Below are 21,008 nucleotides of genomic sequence, written 5' to 3' on the forward strand. Positions count from 1 at the left end.
TTTATGAATGTGATTTCTGAAAAACACAGAATGGAGGTTCTGCTTATAGCCTCTGCTGTTGTTATTTTGCGACCGTTATCAGCCTGGAGAGCTGATGGTGAAAGTGTCTGACATAGTCTCCTCTTCCTATGGAGTTGTGCTTTAAAAAAAAGCTGGTATAGGACGCATTTTCTAGAGGGGGAAAATAAGGTGTTTAACCGCATCAAGAGATGATCTCAGGAATAAAAAAATAGATTTCATTTAAAGTGGCTTTGACCGAGGCGGTTAAACCATAAGCTCCTCTCTCCTCTTACCCTGTGGTCCTCCTTTATAGTCACTGCGATAACATCGAAGACAAAGATGGCGGGTGTGATTACTTTGTTTTTTCGGGCTCTCAGGTTGGTGCTGGAGTGCTGATGCAGCACGGTGGCCCCTGCATAATAAGTCAAGGAGAGAGGGGAGCCAGACTCGTGGGACTGTGATTAACTCCCACTACCTCCAAAGAACAGCAAGCCATTACAGAAAAATTATTTCTCAATTTACTTTCCGGGCAAGCTTTAAAAAGAGAGCCTGTTTCTGGGAGTGGTTCCAACATAAACCCCCCGAAAAATGTAGATGCACCGCTCCCTGTAGGAACTCTGAAAGTAATGCTCGTGTAAATAATGTCTGGAGCTGTGTCTTTTCTAACGATTAGCTCTTTGCGACTAAGAACTTGATATGTGACTGCTTTAGGTCTGTTTGTGCATGTCGTGTCATCCTGGTCAATACGAGTCTGTGGAAGAAAAATGAGGCGATGTGCGCTGGAGTGGCTTTAAGTGTTTTGTCTCATCGTCTGTCTCATGGCAGAGAATGAGCGCTGCATGCTGATCAGTCTCTCAGAGATTCTCCGATTCTTTATTCTCTCTGTTTAGCTACCAAAGAGTGCTGTTTTCTAAGAGTTAGCAGTACTCCAAAGTGTAAAGTAGTAATCTCATTTGTTGTACTGGCAGAAATAGCAGAGGTAGATACTACTTGAGTGATAGTAGATGCAGTTGTACTAAATGAAGACGTTGTAGTTGGTATGAAAAGGAGAGTGTTTAGTGAGTGGGCTTTAACAGAATGAATCATCCACAGGGTGAGCAGGACCATGAGGACACAAAGCAAAGGGGGGGGGGGGGGGATGGACAATAGCAATTTATAACCCTGTAGCTTTTTTAAAGGAGCAATCAGTAAGGTATCTCCTGAATGAAATGATAAAGTGACCCTATGTTGAAGTGCTGGCTTCTCTGACAACAATGCAGCAGCCAGTATGTCCTCCGTCTAACTTCAGATTCTGGTCCTGAATGCTCTGGATTTGTTTGGACCAGAGAAGGTAGGCAGTTTTAAGGCCCCCCCCAGCCTGTTAGGAAAAAAAGTGAACTATGCTGTCATCAGTAAACTGCACACGACTTGCTCTTTCTGTTAATCTGCTGCTCTGTGATATCGAGGCTGATGAAGGCGGCTCCACCATATCTCCACATGAAAACGTTGCCTTGGCGCAGCTTTAATTAGAGAAGACTTTCACACTTGCCAATGCGGTGAAGGCTAATGTGCCATGTGTAGGTGTGATGTATTCTCAACTCTCTGTTTCATACAGTTGATCAGAGGACTATGAATAGACGGAAAGTTCTCAGGCTGTACTTTGTTCATGTTCAATGCCTTTTTTTGACTCATTCCAGTACCCACAATGCACTAGTGAGTGTAACAGCCTAGACTTTATGCGTAAAAGGAAACGGCCTGAGTAGTTTTATTTCACTTTTGTCTTATACTGTGCATGATTTTTATTTTGCATAGAACATAACGTCAGGTACAATTTTGGAGAATAGAGTCCCTTTACATGAGGCAGCTCTGTGGGTGTGTTTCCTTTTGTGTGTGCGTGCCGAACACATGTTGAGGTGGGTACGAGCAATCTGACAGGTACAATCTGACAGGCACACGTTGTGGTTTTGCATTCTTAGGCAGGTGTCTGACAAGGCAAGCCACAAACACACTTCCTCTCCAAGCGTTGGCGTATATGTGTGTGAGTGTGTGAGTGTGTGTGTGTGTGTGTGTGTGTGTGTGTTCTGAATGTACATGAAATAATCAGTGTGTTTCAGTATGAATCACACACAGGCAGTTATTCCTCATCACTCAAAATATCCATTCAAATGTTAAAATTTTAATATTTAAATCTGTCAGTGAGACAAAGCGACTCTGGCTGGCTTCACGGTGTTAAAATAGCGCTAATAGCATTAAAATGTTTACCTCAAAGTGAGCGGTTTCACACGAGCAGTCAGTCTATTTGCTCAAGGACTTACAGTGCTGACACACACTTGTCAGGAATAGACACGGTTGCCATGTTGACTCATGGCAACCGGGGAGTTTCTGCAGTTGATTTATGTCTCTTTTTTTTTTTTTTTTTTATTCTCTCCTGTGTGCATTTTCTTTCTTAGACAGCACACACACATTTTTATCAAAGCCAGCATATCTGAGAGGTATTTTTTTTATACCAGGATTTGAGTTCCTAAGTAATGCTGACAGCGCTTGATTGCATCTCAGACTGCGATGCTCCACAGCTGTAATCATAGATTGAAATGCTACACAAAAATGCATGCAAACCGTCCACTGTGCTGTGCAGGGTGTTCAGGGAGGACCCAGGGCGGGGATTATGTGCAGGTTTAAGGTCGTTCCGGATGATTACAAGTTGTCTAATGGACATCTTGTTGTCTCCACAGGGTCTGCAGGTGAAGGCTGATTATGTTCCTCTGCTGCAGTCCCTGGCTACATTTGGATGGAGACTCACCTGTGTGCTGCCAACTCCTGTAATCAAGACTAACAGGTAATGACTTTCATCTGCGTATTCATGATGCATTCACTGATCTGTGACCTCTAACGACATCTGTTGGCAATCAGGAGAACTGCAGCTGCGAGCATTTGTATTACTTTTTAACAATCATCAAGCACCTGCATGCACTCATTTAAATGGTATAACGTTATATTACTTTTACTTACTACAGTATTTGTTTTAATCTAATTTGATCTTACAGACTCTTTTACTGTAGATCAGGGTCAGATAGAAAACAGTGTTTTCACAATAAAGCATAAATAACTTGCAAGGAGTAAATACCTGTTAAAGTCACAAACACAAACGAAATGAAAATGTTTTATGTCAGATTGATGCCATTGCTGTGCTAAATCTAGACAACACTTTAGGTCCTTATACATGCCTCAATATGTACCTTAAACAAATGTTTATCAAGCATTTGTCACCAAGTATGGGGATCTTCAGGTGGTTAGGCATATTGAAGGATTGCATCTTTCTTTATCAGTTTCAGAATTGAATAGAACAGATTTTTATTCTTATATAAAAACAATGAAAAACATTTAAGCAGCCCTTGTCAGTGGCAGCACATGCAGACAGACATGATTAATGATAAAGAAAGACAACCATTAAAAGCACTTCATGAAAACAATATAGAAAAAACAATGAAGTCTAGAAAAAAGTAGTGCAAAGCAGCTGTCGGGTTCAACACTCAGTAAACAGCAATATTCAGCAGTAATGAATACTGGAGTGCTGGTGCTGTGGTTCATTGTTTGAAGGGGTTGGGGGTGCAGCTAGTGTCTACAGTCTTTCTTAGGGTTGGGGGGGGAGTTGAGGATCTCTATAATTCTGCTTCTTTGGCTTTTGGTTTGAAAAAATGTAAGATCCTCTGATCCTTTATTTAAAGCCCCTGTGAGGAGTTTCTTTTACTGGTTCTGAAAGTGACTGACATTAATAGTGAAGCCTCTTAATGACCCAGAAAAGAGACCATCACTGATGAGACCGACTTTTTCTTTTTTGTAATTTTTGATGACTGTAACCTCTGCCACGGGGTAGGTAGGAGTCAGATGAGACAAATTACAGCATGCTGAAGGAAAAAGGAAAAGCTGAAAAAAAAATGCCTCCACTAGAGGGCGTGGTCTCACACAGACCTCCACTAAGTTCATTCGATCTCCAACCAGTCGTTCCAGTGTAGGAAAAAAAGCCATTTTCCAATCCATTTGCTTCATTACACCGCTCTACACTTCCCGCATGGTTTCTGGTGGTATTGCAATGTTTGGTCAACATTTGGTCAGTACCTGTAATCTTCCAGAAAACATGCAGAAACATGTACGAATACAACGCAAAGTTTGGGCAGAAGGCTCAGTCTGTATCCGTTCGAAGAAAGAAGAAAATGATAGAAAGATGCAAGAAGCAAAGGAATGCACGGACCAATAGGAGTGAATAGCCCTCAATTAAAGCAAAAGAAACTCAGAAATTCTGCTAACTCCGTGTACTGTACTTGAGTGATTGTACTATTTTATAGCTGATCGCTGCTCCTGAATCATTTAAAAAGCCAACTTTATTCCAATTCTGTATCTGTGTCAATTTGTCAGATTCTCTTTTCCCGAATAAAAGTTTTCTGAATGGAATTAAAAATGGAAATGGAAACTTCAGCCATGCTTTACTTTTGTCGAGAGGAGGAAACTCTCAGAAAAGTTCAGAAAATGTGAATCTGAAAAACTGGGCCTCAATTGAAAAGTTATTGTAAAACTCGAAATCCAAAGATATTGTTAACTCATGTGAAGAGAATCCCTCTGTAAACGGCAGAGTATTCCTGTGAAAACTGGAACACAGTTTGAATTCATGTATACCTTCTCTGTTCGAGTTATTGTTAAAAGAATTATGACAGCCTTTGAAACATATTGACCTCAATCTGCTTCAATTTGTGCTGAGCTCTGAGCCGAGCAGCTGTGGAAAATCTCTTCACACAAATGTAACGGCTGCTCTGCTAAGCCCGTGCTGACTCATCACTCATGGCTGCTATATGAGTGTACATCCGCTTATGGTCAAAGGCCGGGCTTGTTTTTCAGTCACACTGAGTAGCCTCACCTTTTAAACACAATTAGTTCTACAATGTGTTGTACCAGTGAAATACTTTACTCCAGTATGGACGAGTAAGTCTCTCTTAAAACTGGTCGAACCACTGATTTTCTAATGTTTAAGCTAGTAGGCTGATGGAGGCCTAGTGCTGAAACTCCTCCGTTGTTGTGTTGCTATTTCTTACCTGGATATAGGAAACTAAAATGACATTTGTGTGGTGACTTTTCTGTCTCTTTTTTGTCTTGTTGCGGTCGTGCACCTGGAATCGTGTTTACTGTCGAGTGTGCTCCTTTTTTGCTGGGTTTTTTTTAAGCTTGTAGGCTAACAGCTAGCTTGGTTAAAAGTTAACTAAAAGCCTGAATTTTACAACTTAAAAATGACTGCGGTAGTTAAAAGAGTTCACTCCTCTGACATGACCGGTAGATCTAAGATGTGGGATCTATGACCTTTACTGCAGCCAGCCAGCAGGAGCAGCTCTGAATATTGTGGCTTCACTCCCAGGCAGCTGTTTTCTACGTCCATCTTACTATACAGTCTACATTCTAAACACACAGTCGATTCTCATGTTCTGAATTGGACTGTAAACAATGCAGCACATTGCAAAGGAAGTCTTGCCTGGAACTTGTGTAGCAGCATCACTCTTGACACCTCTCCGTTAATCTTAAATCCATGTCCGCAGATCCTGTTTGTGCATGTCTCAAATTCAGGCCGAAGTGTTTGAGAAGCATGTCTCTCAATAACAGAGTGTAGAAACAAAATTTCCAGACCAGAAAAAAAAATAGCTGCTGGCTACACCCTAGCACTGCTCGATTATCGCAAAGATCATAATAACGATCATTTTTATTGATATCGAGATCACGATTATTCTGCATCACATGCATTAATCAAACACTCCTGTCACGTCAACATTCTGGACTAATTACAAAACGAGCGCAAAACAGGTTGCAGCACAACATGTTTAATCTCCATTATTTTGCATTCATGATCATTGGAAGCCAAAATTGTAATTTGAATTTAAACTTTATTTATTGCCCAGAACTACTAAACCAAAATTACGGTAAAGATGGTCATCGTTCTTAAAGGTATATATTGTCTTCAGAAAATAGCCGATGGGTCCTTAGATCAATTTGTTACAAAACTTGATTTTGCCTAGAACAATACTGTAGATTCTCATTTTCACTGTAATCTTCACATGTCTTAATGTGCATTGAAAGGGTTATTACTGTCCAGCCTGCCTGAGGTGTCATGGGACTAAATGGGCGAAACACAGGTGAAGGGAGGGTCCCACTCGCTGCCCTGGCTCTTGCTGCCCATCGGCCTACACGGTTGAGTTGTGGGGGCGAGAAGTGGTCATGTGGTAGGGTAGGTAGTATCAGCGTTGTCACTACCTGCAGCTTGCATGTACAGAGCCTCGGTCTGTTGAAGGTGGCAATGCTGTTTTGGTTGCGGTGGCAAATTAATGACCATAGGTTACGTTATATAACTTAGTAGGATATAGGGGCATGACTGGAGCAATGGGTGTCTTCTCAAAGCACAAGTAGATTGTGTTTATTTAAAACTATCGGTCAGTGTTAGTGTTCCTGCTGCCCTTAAACTACCACATTAAGATCCCCTCGGCAGTAAAAGCAATTTCAGAAGCTTATTTTCATAAGTCTGCTGAGTTATTCATGCTAGTGAAACTAAGAAAAGATGAACTTTTAACAGGAGAGTAAAAAAAGGATTTTCAAACCGTTAAACCTCAGACTGAGGTCATATCACAACTTTTGCTTCACCAAAGATTGAGGTCTTTGATTGTGTTGTCTTCATCTACAGTCTCTTTGCAGCTTTTCTGGGCTGCAGGAAAAACTACAGCAACTAATTGAAACGTGTGAAACTATTCTCTAATAGGATGACGTTATGTGTTTTGTCCTGCTGATAAAGTGTGCATTTGCTATTTTCCATCAGTACACTGACAGACTGTTTGCTCTGCCCCCGCCTCAGTTGTTCATGTGAGCTGCTCTTTCACAGCGTAGATTAATTACCTCTCTATTTTCATCATTTGTTGTTTTTTTTTTTTTTTTCATCCTACCACCCTCCCTCTCCCCTCTGTTTCCAAATGCCACAACACAACAGCACAACATGGCTAATTAATCAGAGTCGGCCTAGATACAGTGTAGGACGCAGCTCATTTCTCCCCCTGCCTTGAAAACATTTTGCCCGCCAAATATCATGGTTGATGATCCATTTCAGATTAGCACGACTCCTCGCATTTGTTTATCGTGGTGTTTGCGCCTCCGTTTTTTAACAGCGAATTTACAAATGAACCCTTTGTGTTGTGTGAGACTGCACTTCATGTGGAGGGGTTGGGATAAGTGTCAGTGATCTCAGCAGTGTCTGAAATTAATGCTAACTGCTGCTCGGCAGCTTCTGCACACAACATTAATTCATGTAGTTGTCTCCGAGCATGCATTCATGTTCGTAACATTCAATTAATGCAGATGGTAATTACATTTTGGAGCCATTAATTACAGTAAATGTGAATTTCTCTGCATTACTGATGAAGAAAGAGAGAACAAGGACACACACAGCTGCAGACAAATTAGCTGATTATAACAGGTAGGAGAATAAAAAGGGGATCTGGATACATACACAAGTCTGAATCTGAATCTTCACGTTCTTCTTTCAGTTTCATGTTTCTTTGTCTTTTGTTATTTGAATGGCAGTTTGACAGAAGAGGTGTGCAGTAGATTTTTGTTTTTTGCCAGACGATGAAACCACAGGCTGCAGGATGCAACCGGCTGCTCGTAGCTTTCATTGCATTTCAATGTGACACATTTCGTTTTGTTCATACTTTGAACTGTGAATATATACAGGACTACGACATTAGGGGGCGCCGATAGCCTAGTGGTTATGTAGACCTCGGCCCATTGCCGAATGTCATTCCCCACTCGTCCCCCCCAAACACTTCCTGTCTCTCTTCAGCTGCCCTGTCCAATGAAGGCAAAAATATAACTTCAAAAATAAACAAATGTCAGCATCAGCATGTAAAAGTTAACAGAAAATTTTAGAGGTAAATAAATGCCATTCTTTCCTGTGTGTTTGCATAAGACTACTTCATGCCACCTATCAGTGTCCCAGTTGGGCCTCCCGAGTCAAAAAAGTGTGGACACACCCCTTGGGATGAGAGGGTGGGGGGTGATGTACAGCAAAGGGCTGAGGTCGGGTTCAAACCCATGCATATCCGCTGCAAAAAAGAGTAAAGCCTCTGAATATTTTCCTAACCACTGAGCTAAACCAAAAATAAGCAGATAGCTCAAAGCTAGTGAACATTTGGCGCCCCCTGTTGACACAGCGGTACCTCTCACGACTTTGCTTGTTCTGTACATGTGTTAGTAGCAGTCTATTTTGTGACCACAAATCATTCTGCTTTTCACACACTGTGCTTCTTGTGAAAATGAAAACAGGCTGTTCCTGCAAAATGCTGTAACTCAATTCCACTGACACCTACCCTGTGGCCGTGGTTACAAACAATAAAAATATCCATAAAGAAAAAGTCTATCTTGCGTTCTAGTTTGAATTTATATGTAACCTAAAGCAGGGGCTTTAAGGTTTGTAGTTTGGGCTGCAGCATTTTCAGTTCTCTCTTTATTTTCATGCAGCACAGTGACAGCTGGGATGTGCACTCGACTTTTTTCTTTGCTGCAGATGAAGCCACCAACAGGTTCATTCATGAATAAATCGACACAGGCTTTTGCACTTCTGTATGATTTCAAGTTATAATAGCGCAGCTGACACAGACAGCCAAGAGTAGGTTTCCGTAAAGGCCTGTAATTTTCTGAACCATCCACTCCCTTTCGAGCCTTAATGGGCTTGGGCTTCTGCAGGAAACTCGGCTTTGATTCGCCAGGAAGCCATTCAGCAGCATGGACAGCCCAGAAAATAGCTTATGGATAAATGGTGGAAGGAGGAAGGTAATGGAAAAAAGTAGTTGTGTTGGGCTTTGGGTGGTTTAGATAGTAAGCCTTCTGCTGGAGGAGTCTCGAGTCCATTTGATGTCGAGAAAGAGAAGATTTGTAGCTGGCTTTTAGGGTTCTGCAGCGATCATAAACCTGCCATATCTTCTCATGTGCAAGGTTGAGCTGCCAGCTTAAGTTTAGACAGAATCTAAACTGTAGAGTGTGTGTGTGTGTGTGTGTGTGTGTGTGTGTTATTGAACTTGTGTCAGATACCAGCACAGAAAAAAAAATCTCCTTTTTAAGCCATGTCCAATAATAGAAACAGATGGAAGGAATAAAGCAGACACAAACAATAAAAGTGTCACAAATGCAGCCGTCACAGGAGATAAAAAAAAAAAAGCAGGGAGGTACAACCGAGCGAGTTAATAATAAGTGAGAGCACACTGGACTAAAAAAAATGGGCCTGTGCATGACAAAGACGAGCACACAGAGGAGCGCGAGAGAGAGAGCAAGAGGGAGCGTGAGAGACAGGAAGCACACTCAGAAATGAATCTGCATTTCCTGCCTCGATTAATCTGTCAGCGCGAGTACTTGCGCTGATTATCCTTTTGCAGAACACAGGAGTGTGACATGTGTGTGGGAGGGAGGATTAATATTTGGGGAATTGAAGAAAACGAGAGAAGAAATACATGTTCTGTTCACGAGTTAAACACAGACATTCTGGCAAATTCCAAATCTGCAGCTTTGCGAGTGAAATATCAGGTTCCTTGTGAGGCTAAAAGGGGGGAAGGAGGGGGGGGCAATGACACTGACAGACGACTTCAGTAAAGAGGTTGGGCCTCGAATGGGAGCCTGTATCCTTTAACTGTCAGATAAGAGCGTGAAGCATGAGCAAAGGGCCAGCCATCATTTGACTATCTTGATAAAAGGTTCAGAGAGAGTGAGAATCACTCTCAGTTATCCCACAATCTGTCACAAATGAAAACATTATATAAATAACACTGGATATAAATCTATAAATGTAAGTGTACTCTGGCTTTTTGTCCCAAGCAAACAAAAATAAAAGAAGCAAAATAATAACATTAATTAAAGAATTCTGTTCTGTTTGCACTTCTCAGCTGCAGGGATGTAGGCATCAAGGATTAGACTGTGATGTCACAGTAAATCCGCTGTAAACACGTCTGTGTATAGGCTGCCGTATTTTGCTCATCCTTAGAAGTTTAATTTCGGGGCCGTGAAAGAACGTTAAGCTGTGCTCCAACTTTGATGAGAATGTAGCTTTTTTGGATGCTACTTCTTGATCAATAAAACGGCTAAGCCAATAAAAGAGCTATTTGACTCAAAGAGATGCTACCATCAAGCCACTAAAAAAGATACTTAAGCTAATGCTATTTGTAGCGCTGATGGTGCCCAACACTGCTAAGTGTTGCTCTTCTTCTCTTGCATTTCTATCTTTTTGCAAAGTGTTATTTTGTTCTTTTATCTTTCAGATATTTCATTGTTCCTAGCTTATGCTTGTTCTGCTTTTTTTGGGTCCCTGTTTTGTTTGTTATTTTACTCATCAAATAACAAACATTGCCATCATGACGTCAGCCATTAGTTTGAGACTCTATTTGTGGCAGCAGCTGACTTGAGTTGAGAAGAGATTGTGTGGATCGTAGTGGGCTAACCATGACATCGCCTGGAAAACACACCTGGTTACTTAAAGGAGATCTATTATCCTCACTTTCAGCATCTATTATGTCAGTCTGGGACACATGTTGAGTAGCACTTGGAGATGTGTACCTCAAAAACCCACCTTGTTTATCTTCCCTAATCCTAATCCCTCATATCAGCCTCTGCCTGAAACCGTTGATTTCAACTGCTGTCTCTTTAAGACCTCCCCTCTTGTCCACTTTCCTCTGATTGGCCAGCTCTGTATGAAGTCACAGGGATATTTGAGTGAGCATCCTGGGTGGGCGTGTCCTTGAAAGAGCCACCATGTCCTACAACTTTGCTCCATGCTTTGCTCTGATACATTGGCAGAACCAAAACGTCAGGATCTCATAACTTCTCATTCAGAGAAGCAGAAAACCATGTCCGGGGATACACCAAAACTGTGTATCTTGTATTTCAAAAAAACGTTGCTGAGGTTCAGTATGGAGGTCCAACATTGTAACATTTTGAGTATGAACTTACATATGGATCAGCGGGGCGCTGGTGGCACAGTGGTTAGTGCGTGCGCGCCATATATGGAGGCTGTAGTCCTCAAAGCGGGCGGCCCGGGTTCAAATCTGGCCTGTGGCTTCTTTCCTGCATGTCATTCCCCACTCTCTCTCTCGCTCCCTGATTTCCAGCTCTATCCACTGTCCTATCTCTCCATTAAAAGCCCAAAAATACATCTTTAAAAAAAATATATATATATGGATCAGCATAATAAATCTTCTTTAAAAGAATTTGGATCATAAGATAATTATGGCAGATAGGTTCAGTGACTGAATTAACTGAGGCCATACTCCTACCTGTCCCTCTAAGCGACCATGCCCCTAATTATTTATAACTTTAAGCTTTACTGTAATCTACATAGGTAAGTTGTATATACTGTTGTCATGAAGAGTTGTCTTTAGAGACAAAAAGCAGTTTTGTACAAGACTGGAAACATGTTTCACTCTGTTGTGAAGTTGGACCTTTTAATATGGGACCTGATGGGGATTGATTTCCATTTGGAGCCAGCCCCAAGTGGTCACTTGGAGGAACTGCATGCTTTTCTTTTATTCTCTATTTCCTTCAATTATTTCCAAGTGTTATGATATAACCCTATAAGAGGTGCCATATAAATAAAGTTGTATTATCACCTTTTATTACAGCATTACCACATGTTGGAGTCCTTTTTAAAAGCCTTCATGATTTACTGATGTTCTTAACGCTGTCTGTCCTCCTCTTTCAGTGATGGAAGTCTGTCCACCAAACAGATTGTGTTCCTGCAGAGACCCGTCTTGAACCGAAAGAGGAGAGAATCCAAGGTACACAATCTAACATTCCTCTCTGTATTTTCTGTGGCTTATATGTTGTCTCACCAGAAGTCATTCGGTCACCTGCACGCCATATATCCAAAGCCAACATCACCTTTTGCCACCTCCAATTCCACAGCTGTTTTTGTTTCCAGTAGCCAAACACACGCAGAGAGCTCTGAACAAATGTGAACGCACTCGTGTCTGTTTGAAATATCAGGAATTCTTCAACTACAGACTTTGTTTTGTTTGGGGAAGCCGGGTTGGAAATGCTTTCTCTGCGACCCTGAGAAGTGGTGATAACCTCTTAAGCTAACCTTTGTCCGCAGTGGAATGAATCCATGTTGACGCTCTGTGTGACCCGAATTTAAACTGCCATCACAACAACAAATTTAATAGGCCCTAAGACTCAGGGAATTGCTAGCGTTAACAAGATTTTCTTGTCCATTTCTTTGGAGTTTATTTCAGTTCTCTTTGTATCCCTACAGTGCATCAAACCCTGCAAAATTTGTTTGAGTAATTGAGGACATTTTGTATGAAATTTTTTGCCTGTTTGTTTGGTCTGACTGCAGACCTTGAGGCACCAATAACTCCCCTCAAAATGGCCTCAATTTCCTTCCCTGCATCAATGAGACTCATTTGAATTACCTCGTTATCCCAGTGCAATATTAGATCCACTCTGATCCGTTCTTAATTAAGTCTCTGTGTCCTACTTTGTGCCCAAAAGCGTATTTAAAGGAGTACAATGCATTCCACTAACACGCTAATGTAAACTTTGAATGTTTCAGAAATTGATCTTCAAGCCCCGAGGCAAGTCCAACAAGAACTGCATGAAAGAGAGCGCAAAGAACAAGAAGAAGAAGAAATCCAAGATTGAGAAGGAAGCAGAGGATTCCAACATTAATAATGAGAGAGAAAAGGTGGAGAAAGAGGAAGAGAAGAGTAGGGATGAAAGGGCGGGAGCAACGGATGGAGAGGCTGCGAGAGAAAGTGAGACATCAAAAGACAGGGAGGTAAAGTGTGAGGAAGAGAGGAAGATTGAAGAGGGGATTGAAATCAGCATAGAGACCGTTGAAGAGAAAGATGGAGGAGCAGACGCAAAAGACAACGAGGCAGAAAAGAGTAAAGAAGAAGACGGGGAAGAAAAGGTTGAACTGGACGGAGAGGGATCGAAAGAGAACGGAGAGCTTGTCGACAACGACGAGGTCCTGGAGGTGTCTGAGATCGTTGCGACTGTCGAAACCCAGAGCGAGACCAAAGAAAAAGAGGAGGCGGGTGAAGCAGGAGTCGAAGCGGTGATCGAAAACGGGGTCGAGACCGATGAGGAGAAAGACAAGGACGAAGAGGACGCAGTCAAACACAAAACAGACGAGCCAGCAGGCGGGGAAGTCGTCGCCAAGGAGATCGTGGCGGATTCACAGGCCACACCGACCAATCAAATCCCAGACGAGACCCAAGAGTAGCCCCAAGTAGTCTGAGTTAAGGTTTTCCCCGCCCTACCTCTCAAGTTCCCCAGTCCAAGAACTCGTCCCCGGTGTTGTTCCTGATCCAAATCAAAGGGGTTTGAACCCCATCGCTGCAGCATTTTCCAAATCCTTCATGGACAATTCCCAAGAAACCTGCCGGAGTATATCAACAACTTCATGTATCCGCAGACATCCGCCCTATCCTATAACCACACATACTGAATGTATATACCCATAAGAGGAGATACAGGTGCAGGATAGTCAATGTGGAGACACTGGATTAACTTGATGAAGGAAAACATGGCGTTGAATCAGTAGAATGATGGTATGATTGGAAAGAACAAGTTCTTCTTTTTACTTCAGACACAGATAAAAGGCCTGGTCACACCAGAGTGAGACAAATGCTAAATTTAAAGGTGGGTTGATTTGTTGAAGTAGATATCTGTATGTTGCTTGCAGCTTGGAGTCTAAATGGTGGAAGTTAGCATAACTTGTTAGCAGTGTTGCACCCATAGACTGAATAAAACATGGAGCTAGTTACATGGGCGTCACCCATTGGTTTCTGAAGGGTTGCCATGAAGCTCAACAATGGCGTTCACCATATTGGAAATGCTAATTCAATCAATCTAGTAACAGGTAAAGAGGTGGAGCTGAGGCGGGCCTTAAGCCTCCTGGCAAACATCTACAACAAGTCCACCTGTCAGTCAACACAGCCACGCCCACAATTATGCAAATTACCTAAGACTTATTTAGCCCAATAACGACATGTGTCCTAGTAAAGAAATGAGCTATGTACCAATATGTTTATTAATCAAGGCTGTAATCATATTTATTTCTGCTTTTAAAATATGATTTTGCTCCATGCCTCAAGTGGACACTCGAGGAAGTGCAGCTCTTTTTACACTCAACACTGGAGGTACTATGTCTCACTAATGTTGGCTTGTTAGTGATTAGTTTACCAGATATGTCACCAAGCCTGTAAAACCACACATATCCCAAAGATATGAAGTGAATGATGTTTCTAATTAATGACTTCTGGTGTGACCAGGCGTTTAAAAGAGCGAGGAGTGTTACATGAAAGTCATTTAAAGGTAACATGTTAGTTTACAATCTGTTGGATTAGGATTATTTAGATGAACTACAGACGCGGTTGTGGGTTTTATAAGCAGTCATGGATCTGAGAGAGTCCTCTGTTTGCTTTTGAAGAATAGTTTAAGAAACTAAACACGAGTCTTACAGTTATAGTTTGACAAAGCGCCTTTCAAAAGGTGTACTCTAAACCTTCTGGTTGTGCAGTTCGAGCCGCTCTTGTAAAGCTAAGAAAAGACGAGCCTGATCCAAGATCCAAGCAGCAGAACTATGACAGGTCACGGGCCTTCCTCATGCACAAAACTGACATCATAAAGACTGATTGTTTTAACATTTCCCCCGTTCTTTCGTCTTAACATAAACAGTGAGTCGTGATGTGGAAGGAGAACGCCGGTAGAGGTGATGGGAAAGACGTTTGTTGCGACAGGCAATCCAAAGTAGGGTGAAGAGATAATTGTTTACGCTGAGCTCTAAACCTTCAAGTGCTTCAAAGAGAGCCGATAATCACTCTTTGGTGTGGTGTGCTAAGCTCACCTTGCATACAGAATGTTCCATAATCAAAGCCAAGCGCGATAAGGATGTGAAATTTCAGCTGAATGTTTGCAGCTCAAGGGCAAGAACTCATATTCAGACGCACCTAGTTAGCGTTTACATACAGGAGGGAGGATTTTTTTATTTCTGAGCAAAGTTGCATTTCTTTAATTACTTTTCCAGGCGTTGGCCACAAACAGAGCACTCGTCAGGTTAAGCTGTGTGCGGTCAGGGCCGAGAGTCTTGTTGTTTACTGAGGCCAAAACTAGAGATTGAGAAGTGCGAAACGGAGACAAAGAAAATAAGTTTGAGCGCGAGAACGAGAAAGAGAGCATAACGGAGTGAAATAAAAGAAATGAATAGGCTCATTTAAAGTAACGGCCGCTTGCGTTCCACATTCCCCCGCCGAGATTTCCTTCATTATTTTACCTCCAGCTCTTTAAGCACCCCTTACCAGACATCATTTCTGACAATAATCAAGCCGTAATGTGCTGTTTCATGGCATCGTGTAGCTTTCCATTTCAGGAAAAATAAGGGGGGGGGGGGAAGGAAGGCGGCGACGTTCACGCTGTGGAGCACTTATTAGCTCACTAATGGATTTTGTCAGTGGGGTGTCTGTCAGGAATCATGCATTTATAATGGGGGTCACTTATCGACAGCAAAACACCTCAACATGTCAAGGAAATAGCCTTCAGATTTAACGGTGATGTCATAGGGAAGCATTTGCACTGAGGACGGAGAGGGAGAGAGAGAAATATGTCAGAAAAAACCTTTTAATTCACACGTCGCTTAATCAAGAACTGAAACTACCTTCTGTCCTGATTCATGCAGAATATCATTTGGTCATGATTTGGATCTCCTGTTTCATGAGAACAGACGATAACTCGGTCGAGAAAAAAAAAAGTCTCCTTCTTGGAGACGAAGCTCTGCAGTTACAAACGAGTAAGATCGATTCATGCTGAATAAGTGCTCTCCTTGATTAATCCGCCCACCCGCCGCTGAGATTTTCTTCAATGTAACAATGGCAAGTGTTTGTGTAGAGTAGAATATAAAAAACTGTGACCAGCTTAGCCTTATGACTATACTGTAAATGGCCCACACTCTGCTTTTAAAAACATGTCCTATAGAGACACAATGGTGTTTTTTCAGTGTTCTATGTTTGTTATAGTCGAGCAGGAGACTTTTGCGACAGTCAGTGTTGGTATTTTTGAAGCTGTTGTTCCCTGTTTTCTTACTGGAGTTCAAATCGCGGGGATGATATAATTGAAGTTCGTCTACATGAAGGTGTTTTGGATTTTATTTTTCAAGGATGTTACGAGCATTTTATTTGTATTATTATTATTATTATTATTGTGAATGTTCTGCTTTGGATTCGAGAGATTTTACGGTGTTGCCTCTGCTGTTCCGCTAACGCTTAACGCTGAAATGTATTTCTGACTGACGCTTCGAGCTACCTCCTGAGAGCTGTTGTTGATTTCTTTTTAAATAGAGAGAGGTGGGGGGGGTCATAGTGTGTTTGACCCCCCCCCCCCCGAAACATATGCTCCTTGTCCTCTCACCCTCCACTATGACGGAGCGCAGACCTGTGAGCGTGAGGTCATCGCTAATGGCAGACGAGGTCAAGAGTCATGAATGAGCCAGGATGGATTTTCCACAGCTGTACACGGGAGTTTGCACGAGCACACAACAAAATAACCACTCGGATATCGACCTTTAGGAGAGATGGAGTTGTGTCCTCTCATTCTCTGTGGCGTTATCCTTTTTTGTTTCTTTAAACCTCACTCCCTCACTTTTTTTTTATCTTCGGGCTGTTTGAGCTTTCAAAAAGCACTTATTGTATCCGAGGAATATTTGATTCTGCCTTACCGATGTTTGTTAGAAAGTGATAAATACGACTTGTAGAGTGAAATGGCAAAAAAGACTCCTTTTAATAACCGACAAGGCGGTGGTGAATATTTACACTGCAAAAAATACAATCTGAGTTAGTGAATTTGTCTAATGCTGTTAAAAAAAAATGTAATTCCACTTATTATAAACCACATTCACCTGACAAGTCCTGATAAAAAAAAAAAAAAAAGCTCTGAATTGCTTGTAATAATTCCAAATTTCTGCCACTGCAGCAATGCTACTGGAGTTGGTGAGTGTCTTGAAATGAGATGTCTATACCCAGAAGTGTAGTGCGGGGTATAGCCACTTATTTTTCAGTCTCCATAGCAGCTCTAAGATTCACTTTAGTATTTAGAAACATGATTGGAGATTATAGAGGGATGGCTTGGACCAAACAGCATCAGGACTGGAAATTGAACCTACAACCAGAGCGGCAGGACTGGAGCCTCTACACCTGTAAATCTCACTCGCTCACTCTACCTACAGAGCCAATCAGGCGCCGCTAAGTGAGATATTTTCTGACGAGGAATCAGGCAGCTTGCTATGATTTGATTTTTTGCAGTGAAAAACATTTCCCCAACTTATTTTATCTGATTTGATCTATTTTCTGTCTTTTCTCCTGCGTTAAGATAAACGTTTTACCTGCCATCTTTCAGTTTTTTTTATAAATATGAGTTTATTTCAGTATTCCCGCCTGGGTCCTTTTTTTTTTCATTTTTATCTGAAACTGCGACTGTGAGTTTTTCCCCCTTTTGGCATCAAACCAAAAAAACAGACAGATCATATTCCACTTTATCTAAAAGAGCTGAGTTTGGGAAAGTCCGTTAAGCTGCGAGGTGATCTCGTGTGACATGGCGGTGTTTTTTCTGACTCCCACCACATTCCTGTTGGACGTCCACAAACACGGATCATCGTAACCTTGACAAAAAGTTACAACCGGCCTCGTATCCTACCTGAGGCCGCGGCCTTCGGGGCCCCCGTCTCTCCCTGATAAGGGCTGATTGGTTGCTGTGCAGTCTAACCTCTGACATGACTTCACTCTAGGGACTGTGGGTAATTGTGATTTTTTTTTTTTTTCGGTGCATTACAACAAAAAAAAAGGAAAAACACAGGCAGAGCGAGGGAAGAAAACGAGGCAGGATCTGACACTTCATCAGTTAAATGATGCTGAACCATGTAAACGTATCCGTCCGTGAAAAGAAGGAGACCTTTGACTAATGTTAGACTCAAACATACATCCACGGCTCTCTACCCATCCGTGTAAAAAAAGGGTAATTTACAGTTTCCTGTCTTTTATCAGCATAATTGTCTCTGAGCCTCAGTAGTGGTGCTGGTGCAATCGTTCTTGGTAATGCTGTAAAAAAAAAAAAAAAACTTAATGGTTCATATCCTGTGTGCTACTATGATGTGAAATGAGCAGAGTAGAAACGACAGAACATGAAACAATAGGATGCCGTCATTATTTCTTCTGTGTTGTCACTTTAGCTTGCTCACAGCCTCTGGAAAATGTATTCTTAGGGTTTTTTTTTTATTTTGTCCCTGATGTTTTTCTGTCAACCCCGGCTGCCATCTTGAATGTTGAGTATCTTTGATCATGTGCCGATGTCACTTGCATAGCAGAGTTTGCTATCGAGGAAGAAGAAGTATTCTTTATCTTTGCTATCCTGAGTATGTCCACATTCCTATTGTTCATGACATCTGTACAATTTGTATATTATAAAATGATTTATATTTAATGTGTACACGTGTCCTCGATTCTTTTGTGTCCCAGGAGATACAAAGTGTGTTTGTGGAGGCAGCTGCTATACAAATAAACTCAGATGGTATGAAAGCTCAAAGCTTTTTCAAGGGGTGTAACTAACTATATTTGATAAAGAAAAATCACTTAGAATCTCCAATTTCTTCAACTGCTGGTCCAAAAGACAAAAAACAAAAATGCATTCTGTGTGCACTCCTCCTGCAGAGAGGCTGTAGTCCACATCACCGAGACTGAGACTGAGTCCAGGTCCAAGTGCACAACGGGGTCAAGACTGAGTCTCCAAGTAAACAAAGTGTATCCATTTCAGTCTTTTAAACTGTTGTGCCCAATTACAGTAAAAAGACAACATTTTTACAAGAAAGTAATTTTGGATTTTATGTGAAAAGACATACATCTATTTGACTTTAATCTTTAAATGATCTGTTAAGAATTTGAAATAAAACGTATATTTGTTAAATGGAAAATGTTTTTTTTTTTAATGATTAAGAGACTTCAAAAGTATTTGCCAGTCTCTACCACCTTAAGATTTCCTTTTGGGATTTTTATGCCTTTATTAGCGAGTAGAGGTGGAAAAAAATGAATTATGAATTATGTAAAAAATCTAAATTCTTCTCTTCTAAGATTTAAAATCAATTCATAACTTCCAAAAATCGATTTTTATTTGTTTTATTTTTGGGCTAATCAGTCACTCCCTGCTAAGTGCTAATGCTAGCTCTTCAACTCAGTATAATGCCAAATGTAGCTGCAAGAAATTCAGCCAGTCTCACAGATGACTGGAGTAGATCCTGAAGTTTGTACTCGTTTAAAAATAAATTGTTTTGAATCGAAAATCGATTCTGAATCGAATCATGACCCCAAGAATCGAAATCGAATCGTGAGACACCCAAAGATTCCCAGCCATATTAACGAGCCAGGACAGTGGATAGAGCCAGAAATCAGGGAGAGAGAGAGAGCGGGGAATAACCTGCAGGAAAGAAGTCACTGGTCGCATTTGAACCTGGATTGTCCACTTTGAGGACTGTAGCTTCTGGTGTGCCTGAACTAACCACCAGTGATCCTGGCCACCCCCCTTTGAAACATTTTTGGGAGAGCTAAAGGTTAAATGATGATGAAAACTCGAAGAAAAATGCAATTTTTTTACACCATACTTCTGTTGGTATATCAACTTTGTGCAGAAAATGATCTTCATCTTGTCAGGTCTAAGAATAAACTGCATACCAGCAGACTTATTTCTGAATCGATTACGACAAGATCCATGACTTCCCCCTTGACTTACTTATGTCCTATCATTAAATTACAACCTTGTAAATCAGCCGTCCTGATGGATCCTGAGTCAGACATCTCTGTGTCATTAAACAGCAAAACAAGTTCTTCAGGAAAAGTTTAGTTCTGGTACACGACAAGGACAGTCCACGCTGCCCTTGGAGTTATGAAGAAAGGAACTGAGAGATGAAATGACAACTTCAGTCCACTGAACACAATGAAAACTCAGAAAAGGAGCTGAATGCAGCAGGGAAAGGACACTTTTATTCTCAGAGAAAAAGAGAAGAGAACTAGTTTTTTCTCCTTAAAGCTGCTCCATCTGGTTATTACCTTCATTACTGCAGGAACCTTGGAATAGATCATCTTTATTACACACTAAAGCAACAACAACAACATTTGTTTCGACCTTACGTCAAAACAAGGCAATTCAGCCCCAAAACTGTCCCTCTATGCATCCATATGTTACAAAAAAAAACACCCAAGCCCAGAAACCATAACCCTACAGTGTTTATGAACAGAAGTGTATTTACAGTCGAGCCGACGGTGCGGCTGTGATCCATCATGAGCTCAAAGCTCGGGGGAGCGTAAGGTCATTAAGAGGAAGGCTTTGCCTTCAACCAAAACCACAAACACTGTATCCATCGTGTTCACTGCAGGAGGCGGTAATGGCTCTTTAGTAGACTGGGGACCGCTGAGGAGCCGCTAAGCTGGTCAGAAACACATCCAGGCTGTGGTTGGTTGGGATATTAAACTTGCGACCCGGGGCGTTACATCCTTTAGGTGCCACTGGAGGACCCAGAGGTAAAGCTCCAAAACAGCTTACTGATCGTGTTTTGAATAATGAAGTTCTCATATGTGGAAAAATGTTTTCATGATTGTGGTACAGGGTGCAGTAACAGCGTTCAGGGTGGGGTGGATTTTAATTGGATGCAGGTTGTAGGTCTTTCTTACCCAGAGGGCTGCAGGGCTGGACCAGGTGTTCAGTGTATTATGGATCAATCCAGAAATCAGTGAACCCACAGAATGAGTCCAGGGTGTTTATATATGATGTGTCATGTCATAAAAGTCTTGTTGTTTCTGGAGAGATGTGGGATAGAGTTCCTCTCGACGCAGCACTGCCATCTGGTGACTGTTTCCAGAGTCATGTGCAGTAAAAGACTTTCAACCTGGGCATACATGCTGGAGCTTGAGGATCGAGTTCGCTCCAAT

At 41.6% G+C, this 21,008-nt stretch overlaps 1 protein-coding gene across 1 annotated transcript in view; it reads left to right on the top strand.

The window, feature by feature from the left end:
* LOC132983539 (raftlin-like) overlaps nucleotides 1–18,517 on the top strand; it is a 114,633-nt gene extending 96,116 nt beyond the window's left edge. The window contains exons 7-9 of the mRNA XM_061049882.1: nucleotides 2,712–2,815; nucleotides 11,741–11,816; nucleotides 12,593–18,517. Coding sequence (XP_060905865.1) covers nucleotides 2,712–2,815; nucleotides 11,741–11,816; nucleotides 12,593–13,267 — 855 coding nt within the window. The 3' untranslated portion in view covers nucleotides 13,268–18,517. The remainder of the gene's footprint in view (nucleotides 1–2,711; nucleotides 2,816–11,740; nucleotides 11,817–12,592) is intronic.
* The last annotated feature ends 2,491 nt before the right edge of the window (nucleotides 18,518–21,008 follow it).

This window comes from Labrus mixtus, chromosome 11 (assembly GCF_963584025.1).
Source record: "Labrus mixtus chromosome 11, fLabMix1.1, whole genome shotgun sequence".
In the NCBI taxonomy this organism is placed as follows: Eukaryota; Metazoa; Chordata; class Actinopteri; order Labriformes; family Labridae; genus Labrus; species Labrus mixtus.